General features: G+C 45.2%; 1 protein-coding gene across 5 annotated transcripts in view; it reads right to left on the bottom strand.

The window, feature by feature from the left end:
- Positions 1 to 6,277: 6,277 nt before the first annotated feature.
- MMAA (metabolism of cobalamin associated A) overlaps positions 6,278 to 9,335 on the bottom strand; it is a 300,742-nt gene continuing 297,684 nt past the window's right edge. For 4 of the 5 annotated variants that reach the window (XM_069631226.1, XM_069631228.1, XM_069631225.1 and 1 more), the window contains exon 7: positions 6,278 to 6,912. In XM_069631226.1, coding sequence (XP_069487327.1) covers positions 6,625 to 6,912 — 288 coding nt within the window. In that variant the 3' untranslated portion in view covers positions 6,278 to 6,624. The remainder of the gene's footprint in view (positions 6,913 to 9,335) is intronic. The other variant, XR_011282256.1, reaches the window with a different exon arrangement.

The following is a 9,335-nucleotide window of genomic DNA, read 5'->3' as shown; positions in this document are numbered from 1 at the left end:
TGTTTTCCCATGTTCCAACTTCTCTTTTTGTGGTGTTTATATGTTGTTGAAAATCCCTAATAAAAAGATTTGTTGAAAAAAAAGGGAGCCAGACAGCAATGTCCACTTTTGCCCCTCTTTGACATTACAATCAAGCAGCTTGTGCAAAAGATTAGGGCAGCATGAGACAAATGTGACAGAACATAAATTGGCTATGGTCCAGACAATGTACTGCTTAACTTGTCTTAACCGGTGAGTTTGATGGGGCAACTACTAACTGAATTGCAGAGATATGTTATGTTAAGAGAGCTTATAAAGTGCACCGTCACCCATAGGTATCTTGGCACTGGGAAGGCAGAAAAACAAACTAGACAATCTGTTCTAAAAAAGGTGGGTCTTCAAAGACTTCCTAAATTGAAGATGGTGAGCCAGATTTTTTATTGGCAGCAGTAAATCGTTCTGCAGTTCAGCCGCTGCGGCTGAGAAAGCCCGACCTCCAATACCCGTGCAACGAAAGAACGGCACACAGAGCAGACCAGCGGACAGGGACCACAGCACCCGTTTAGGGAGCAAGCGAATGAATTTGACCCCTAGATATTCGGCTCATAGATCATGAAGATCACGATAAACCAGACAGAGTGCCTTAAATGTAATACGCTGGGCAACAGGTAGCCAGTGCAAGGCATGAAAAACTGGGGTAATATGTGCCCCATAAATGGATCCCGAGGCCGCGTGGGTGGCCAGATTTTGCAGGTGCTGCAGCCGCTGGACCAGACCCTTGGGCTGGGCCAGATGGAGTGCATTAGAATCTAGGCGACTCAACACCAAGGCGGCCACCACTGGCAGCCTAAGTTTCAGAGGTATAAAAGGGAGTGCAGGATCCTCAAGTAGAATTGAACAGCTTTGCACACGGCAGAAACCTGAGGAACCATAGGAAGAGTGGATGAAACAACAACTCCCAGATTCTTAACTGTAGTAACAGGGGCAGGGAGCGGACCCAGCGAAGACAGCCAAAACGACGAAACCCAGAGTGAGGGATCAGGGAGAGCACCCACCGCCATAACCTCCGTCTTGTCTCCATTAAGCTTCAGCCAATTGTGGTTCATCCAGTCCCCCACAGCAGACAGGCACTACCAAAGGCACAACGCCATCCCAGCCTGCTCAAAATCTAACTGGATCAGGATCTGCGTGTCATCGGCATAAGAGTAGCAACTGATGCCGAAGGAGCGGATGAGACACACAAGAGACCGAATGTAGATATTAAAAAGGATACAAGGCGGAGCCCTGAGCACCCCACAGGAAAGGGAACAGGGAAGTGAAAAAAAGGGAGGAAGTGACAGTATTCGCCCTCTCTCTGCCAAAAACGAGGTAAAGCAGGCCAACACTTGGCCTGAAATACCGATCTGTGCTAGGCGGGTCAGCAGGGTGGGGTAGTCCACTGTGTCAAATGCTGCTGACAGATAGAGTAAAATCAGGGCACCCACCCCCCCGGCATCGACCGGCCTAGCCATATTGCCCTAAACTGACACCAGCACACCCTCTGTACCCCGTCCATGCCAGAATCCTGACTGAAGATAGCAGCAGACTCCACAAACGATGACAGAAGTGGAGATATCAGAGCCTCCAAGAGTTTCATAGAAAAAGGCAGAAGTGAAATTGGGTGAGAGTTTGAAGGAAGTGAGGAATCTAAGGAAGGTTTCTTGAGAATGGTATCACAGTAGCTACTTTCAGTTCCCGAGGAATTAAGCCAGAATGGCAGGACGTGTTAATTGCCAAGGTAATCTCGCCCAGCAGAGCAGTGGATATATCCTTCATCACCGACAGCGGCACCAGATCAAACAGGGCCACTGACTTAAGTTGGTTGATGGATGCAGAGACCAGTGACTCCGTAAATACAGGGAAGAGAGACCATTCCGGGGGAAGCCCCCTCAGTAGTTGCAGCAATCACCTCCCTAACTGGGATTGAAGCCATAGCCACCAATGAAATATTGGCCAGAATGGTAACAATCTTTGTAATAAAGAACTGGGACAATGAGTCACACAGTTCATGAGACGGAATCACAGAGGTGGTAACATTAGCCGTCGATGTCAGAGATTGAATCATTGAAAAGCGTTCTCTAGGCTTGCAAAGGGCTAGCTCAATTTATTGTGCAAATAAATCCTTCTTAGTGGTCGGAAATGGCCGCAAAGTAGCCAGCAGCACATTGCCTGCATTGAAATCTAAGATTAGGGTTGTAGGTCCGGCGCCATTTCCTCTCAGCCTGCCTTAGCTCAAGACAAGCTAGTTTCAGCTGTTCAGAGAACCAGGGTTCAGATGAGAGCCTCTGCTGCCGAGTTCGTCTTAGGGGGCAACCTCATTCGCTGCCTCTTGCAGTGAAAGGGACAGAACAGAGAGGTCGATCCCTGAGGCGATAATGCTTTTAGCCCTAACTGAAGATACGAGGGCCTTAAGATCGGCCGAACACCAACTTTGCCACCATACTCTAGAGGGTGTGGGGGGTGGGGGGGGGAGACTCTTAGGCTGCGTGAGCACTGCGTTCAAAGTGAAGGTCAAGAGATAATGGTCAGACCACAACACGGACAGAGCAAGGAGAATGGACAGTTCCCTTTTTACTACCAACACAAGGTCAAGCGTGTTCCCCAACTTGTGGGTTGATTCACAAACAAATTGGTGGAGACCCAGAACAGCCAAGCTATCCAAAAAGAAATGTAGAATTTGGGCCCGCGGGCTGTTTCATTTAAGGTTAAAATATCCCACTACTACTAAATAGGCAAACTTCAATTGCAGCTCAGCTAATAAGTCTGAAAAGGGTCCAAGAAACCCAGCATAGGATCGCGGGGGATAATGAATCAAAATATGGCAGGTATTTTGTGGCAATATTGTACATTGCAGCAGTAAATCTTCCAAACCAACCGAGTGAGAGAGTTGACACCAGGGTAACATCTAATTTTGACTTAAAAGTCATGGCCACCCAACCCCCTGTCTGGGGCGAGGCTCGATCAAGATAAAATCATTCATAGTCAGAAGGGAGGGCCTGCACAAGTACCGGGTCCACACACTCATGCAGCCAAGTCGCGGATAGGCAGAGTAGATCCGGCTTCTGATTTTGCCAGAGCTCATTCACATCAGCGGCATGCGCTGGAAAAGAGCGGGTGTTAAGCAGCATAGCGGTAAGCCCCGCCGCACTTTCAGGATGGAGGGCAACGTCCTGAGGGATAGAAGAAGGGCAAAGAACCAAAAATTGGCCCATACCCAGAGGAAGTAGAGTATCAGGCGGCGCCAAGTCTAATAGTCCCTGCCTTGACCAGCACAGAAATCTGTCCGCGACACGGATGGGCACAGACTGGCTGGACTTTGGCGCGACTTCAGCGCAGAGAGCGCGCTCCCGCTGCGCTTGACCGCTACTCAGTCGTCTCCAGTCGGTATATGGCCGACACATGGTAGTAACCTAGGCCAATCAGCTGGAGATGGCAATGGAGATAGAAAGCAGACTACGTTAGTGAGTGCAGGAGAAAGAAAAGCTCTGGCAGCTCCGAGCCGAGCCTCGGACTGCTGTAGAGGCCAGGCACCATCTGCCACAGGGGCTGGCTACAAGGAAATAAAAATAAAGGAAATTAAAATAAAATAATAAAATAATATAAGAAGCTGATTGAGGGTAGATGGGAGCCCAGTCACAAGCCACGGCAGCGGGGGCTCCCGATGCCTAAAAGGAAATACAATATGCCAGGCATAACAAACAGAATAGCGGACAGCCCACAAAACAGAAGAAGGAGGTCTGCCCTACCGTCTAACATCCTATTACAAGGTCTCTGGATTTACTGTTAACTTTGCAAAATTGCAGGCGTTGCCTCTGACCAGAACACCGAGAATAGGGAAAGACCATCTATGGGCTCCTTATAAATGGGGCGAGAGACCTTCAACCGCTTGCAATTTCTGTCCCAGGCTCTTCCCACACACTTTCGTAAGTGGCACTTAGCTCAACTACAAAGGGAAATGATGGCTCCTTTGGCACAGGTGGACTGGAGTACCACGACTCTTAGATATTACCAGACCACACAGCTATGCATTTTGGGGGTGGTTCAAAATGCAGTGTGAGGAAACAGTTGCAGTCAAAGTACAAGGTGTGGGAAGTGAGCGGCTGTGGTGGTTTGCCAGTCTGCTGAAGCGGGGAAGACCCCTTGCATGTACGTGAATCCATTGATCATATCGGTCCTGGAGGTTTGGAATGAACATAATTGGGTCCCACCACATTCCCATTCCCTTACACTCCCACCATGGCAATGTGGATTTTACAGCAGCAAAGAAAGGGAGGTCGTATAAAAAGATAGACAACAGGGGCTGGTGCATTAGTGATATGTTAAAACGTGGAACTATTAAATCCTTTATGGAATGAAAACATGAGTTTGGAATTTGGGAGGATAGAATTCAGTACTAACAACTGTGCCATTGAGTAATGCAACTGCAGATGAAGGGGGCTGCGACTAGGCCTCTCCCCTGCTTTGGGAAACATGTTTCTTCTGTTGTTGCCCTGAGTGGGCTCATAAACAATATCTATACATTTCTCATGTCATTAAAGGAGTCACCTATTTGGAAGTACATGACAAAGTGGAAAGTGGACATAGGTGGGAAGATTTCATTGCAGATCTGAAAGGATATCCATGATAATTTCAAGGAAAAAAAGAAACAAATTGAGAAATGACCTAATTTTTTGACTGAAAAACGAAAATGACTTTTTGCTTTTTTATATAATGCGGTGGAGTCCCCCCGCACTCACCTCCCCTCCCCATAACCAACTTATACCCTTACCCCACCCATTATTTACCATACATATACTAACATACCTACTATTTTCTGTCAAATAAATTAGGTCATTTCTCATTCGTTTTCTTTGTATTCCGTTATTTGTACTGATTCGGACCTGCAATACAAAGCGGTTAATTATAAACTATTGACTAGATTATACTGCACTCCACAACAGGTGGCAAACATACATTCACAATATTTGGAAGATTGGTAGAGAATGTGGGCGTATAGGCTCCATATCTTAGGTTTGGTGGGAATGCCCAAAGGTAAAACATTTCTGGGCGGAGGTTATTCATATTGATGAATAATGATTTATTTAGGGGATTAAGAATCTTCATGTAGAATGACAGTGTCCTCCATTTAATCATGCACGTCAAGGAAAGGAGACCCAGTTCATATCTTATCATCGCCTCTGGGGCACAATTAGGTAGGCAAAGCACCCTTTGCCAAATCAGCCCTTCCACTCAAGCTCTTTCATGTTAAAGAGTATCCCTGCATCGTAAAGAAGCACAGGAGCTACCTTTGCTTTATCGTATTTGATTATTGGCAGGAGGGAGACACAACCATACCTATTATTTATCTTTATCATTTGGGGCAACAAAGACCCCGCATTTCTTTTTAAGTTTATCAAAGCGTGTACCCATCTGGGGACGGTTGTATGTTATATATAACCCAGGGAGACATAATAGTCGACAATCTCCATCATCTCCCCGTTTAGCTTCCATTTGAACTGCGTCGTCTTCCTCTTATTTTTGCAAACCATGTTTTTTGATTCATGAGTATTAATGTCAAGTTCATGTTCCCTCATACAAACAGTTACGGCATCTAAGCTATGCTGTAAACGTAAGTGCATGCAAGATCAGGCTAGTGACCTCTACTAGCGTGATCACGGATGGAATTACGTTGAAGGTGCCTTGGGATCCAGGGATTGTTTTATTAGATCTGGCCCCACAGAAGTCTACACTGCGGGGAAATGAGGCGGGTTGGTGCCACGTTGTTACTGGCTAAATTGGTAAATGGAGCTGCATGGAGAGTAATCCTCACTCAAATCTGTATGCAGTGGCAAAAGCTGTGGTTTACATTGTCTAAGAAAAAGCTAACAACTGACCTACATGTGGAACAGAATGTTTTGGAAGGAAATGTGTGAACATTGTTTTTCCTAAGAGAATAGAGATGTATTTTGCCCACTTTGTCCTTGAGCCTTGAACTTGTATGAGTTGGAGTCAGGGTGGCAAAGGTGTAAAAGATGACCCGAAGACCCAAACGTTCTATACATTTTGTGACAGACTTAATCCCTACAATCCTGCCAATTATCCTTGTTGTGGAAACTATTGATGCGGTCTAGCAGCAAAGAATTGTTCAGTGTGGTTGTTTGTCTGGTAATTGGTGGGAAGAGCGAGGGGTGATTTCTAAGAAAGAATTGTTGTATGTCATTTTAATAGTTGAATGTGTTTCTAATAAAATGGTTTGAATAAAGAAAAAAAAAAGTACCTCTTGTACCTGAAAATAAATTAATATTTTTATTGCAGAATGTTTAGAGCCTACAATGCTATGATGTTTTTACTGCCTTTTCTCCTGTAAATCGGCAAGATTAATTCTGAGCATACCGCTGCACTGCAGCAACATAATTATCTACCGGTGACAATTAGTGAACAACCGTGCCTTTGCAACGTGCTAACTGTATGCATGCCTACCTTATGACAATTCAACCCCTCAGCTACCAAATTATCGCATGTTCCTTATAGTTAGAAACTTAATGAAATGTCATTTCTAGATATATGCTCACATTTTAAAAAATACTCTTTTAAACATATTTAGACTTTTTTGATGAATACATAATTTCATGTTTTGTTTACGTATGCTTTCAGCAACAGGTCTGCTGCATGTCCTGGTGACAAGACACCATTGAGAACTTCCTTTTCCAGAAGTGGAATGCGGCCACGAACTGCTGAGTGATTCTTAAAATGTTCTAGAACGTTCTCCTGTATGAGGTTCCACATCCACACCTTCTGTTGCCTCCTCCGCTTGCTAACAAGTTCACTACTGGAGAGCATCACCTCATGGAACTCTCTCATCTTTTTCCATATTTCTGGGATCCCTTCTCCATTCTTTACAGAGATACGCATTACCTAATGAATTTAAAAAAAACATGTTTTAGGTTAGTTATCCAAATAGTGTAATGGAGGTCTCTCAGACATTTTACCATGTATTTAAGGTTTAGCATGTTAGATTTACACATATTCAGGGGCCAATTCTGAGCTCACGATCAAAAGAGTGTTGAACGACATCTCCCCTCTGGTTTCCAGCATCATCATTCTGAAACGGGTGGAAGTATTGAAGGGGAGATGTGCTTTCCAGCAGCAAAAGCTGCTAAAACCACTTGTGGGTGAAATATGCGCTCCAGTGACATTGTGAGCATTTCTTAAAAGACTGCCACTATTCAAATTTAATAGTTTTCTTAAACTCTCATTAAACTAGTAAAGTGGTGCTGCAGTCTAACAATGCTATATTTATAAAAGGAAAAAAGTAAAGTGGAGTTGAACGACACCTCATGTATTTTAACTCTTCTTTTAGACATACAAAACCATTGCTGCTGGGAGGAGAATCGCCTCCGTGTGGCTTCCCTGCATTCCTGATGGTTGCTAGGACTGTTCTCAAGCCATACATCAATCAGGCACATGCAAAACCGATGTCCCTGCACCACATTCTTTCATTATCAGAATATTGTTTTTGTAAGGAAAGTGTTCCTCCTTCATGGAAGAACCCTTTCCTACGTTTGCACTCACCTCAGAATCGGCCCTTCATTGTTAATGGGGACTTCTGGTTGCAGTGCTAAACAACAACACCCCACTAATTACTCAGTTTCGATTCCCAGAACAACCATAACTCAATCATTGCCATCCAAAAGCAACCATAGGCCAGATACTGGCATGCACTACTCATAACGTCTCTCATACAACACAGAAAGTGTCTTGAATAAAATGTTTACAGTTAATGTGGACTTTGTTTTGTGTTAGCCCTCAAGTTAAATGAAAAGTGGCCCTATACACTGTAGGGTACTATTGATTTTCTTTAGCAGCAGTTTTTGCTCTTTATGTCCAGCAGGAAGTGCAAGTTGTTAAGATGGATTTCTAGACTCTGACCTTGTGGGCAGACGTTTAGGAGGCCACCCTCGTTTTAGTGAAACAGGGGAACGTTCTGGACAAGCCAGACCAATCTAGGTAGCTTGGCAGGCAGCTAAGACTAAGTCTCAGGAGGGGTGAGAGTGATCAGAAGCCCACAATGAGCACACACAGTAACAAACCACAAATTACTCTTAAACAAGTGTATATGAAAAATATCTATACATTTATTGCAGGCCGGACCAAATAGACATAAGTAACTTAAGCAATGAGAAAAACATTTATCACACACATTCTTCATCTATACAGTATATATACAACCCATTTCCTAATGCAGTCCAGTTGAAATATAACCACAACCTGTGAAGAGAGGGTTAAGTTAGTATACAAATGGAATTAGGTAATTCTTCAGAGTTTGTTCCCTAACTTTCGAGTACAACCCCAAGAAGAGGGGAGCCATGTGATCAACAGCACAGCTGTGCGTAAAAACACACGATCGCGCAGATGAACAAAAAGTGTGTCTTCTTTGCAGTGCTGTAGCAAGTGAGGAAGGGGCTTGAGGCAATGAAGAATATGTTCCCACTATTCGAGTAGGTACTGCCCTTGGCGGCAAAGCAGTATTCAAGTGGTGAGAATAGCTAGGGAGCGCAGGCTAACCCAGCCAAGTTCGAATACCTTTAAGGGATACACGTGCGTAAAAACACTCAGCTGTGCCTGGGGGCCACCAGTAAGTTATGCAAGTACTCACCGACCATTGGCAAAGTCCAGACCAAAGTTCGCCAGTTTAGTCGAGGTCCCTAGTAGGTACGAGTCCTGCAGTTTCACAGTGCTCTGGCTCTCAGCGGCTGCAGTGGAGAACTATCGTCAGTGATGGGACAGTTGCCTTTTCTCAGCTTCCGAATGAGGTATGAAGAAAATTCTGGAGCAGCTGGCTTCAGGACACAGGACAACAGAATAGCAGGGGAACTATAGCGACCGTCACCACCAGGCAGTGACGCGAGAATCGTGGATGCAGGTGCGTTATGCACTCTCCTTATTCGGGTACTAGAGGAGCTAGGCCTGCGAAATTTGGCGGAAGAATGCACAGGACCACAAGCGAGCGATGTCTCAAGTCTTGGGTTTGCACTTGAGACGGCGGCGGTGCTGCGGGTTACCCTGAGGTAGAGCTGGACAGTTCACTGGATGGCCCAGGAACACTTTCCAAGGTGCTCGTTCGGTGGGTAAGCAGGGGGTGCCAAGAGTAGCTGTTCCCACTACTCCAAAGGGGTGAAGCGCCTTGGCAGGCCTTCTTGATCGAAGAAGAAAGCAGGGGTCTAACGGGACAGCAGAGGGCCAAGAGTACCAAAACCTTTCAAAGCATCTCCGGCGGTTTCACAAGTCCATTTCTTCATGTAGGAGACTTAACTTCTTCTGTAGTTCGGTGAGAACAC

This window comes from Ambystoma mexicanum, chromosome 6q (genome assembly GCF_040938575.1).
Source record: "Ambystoma mexicanum isolate Mex_15411 chromosome 6q, UKY_AmexF1_1, whole genome shotgun sequence".
Taxonomy (NCBI): Eukaryota; Metazoa; Chordata; class Amphibia; order Caudata; family Ambystomatidae; genus Ambystoma; species Ambystoma mexicanum.
Note: the sequence above shows the minus strand (reverse complement) of the source record. Positions and strands in the feature narration are given on the sequence as shown.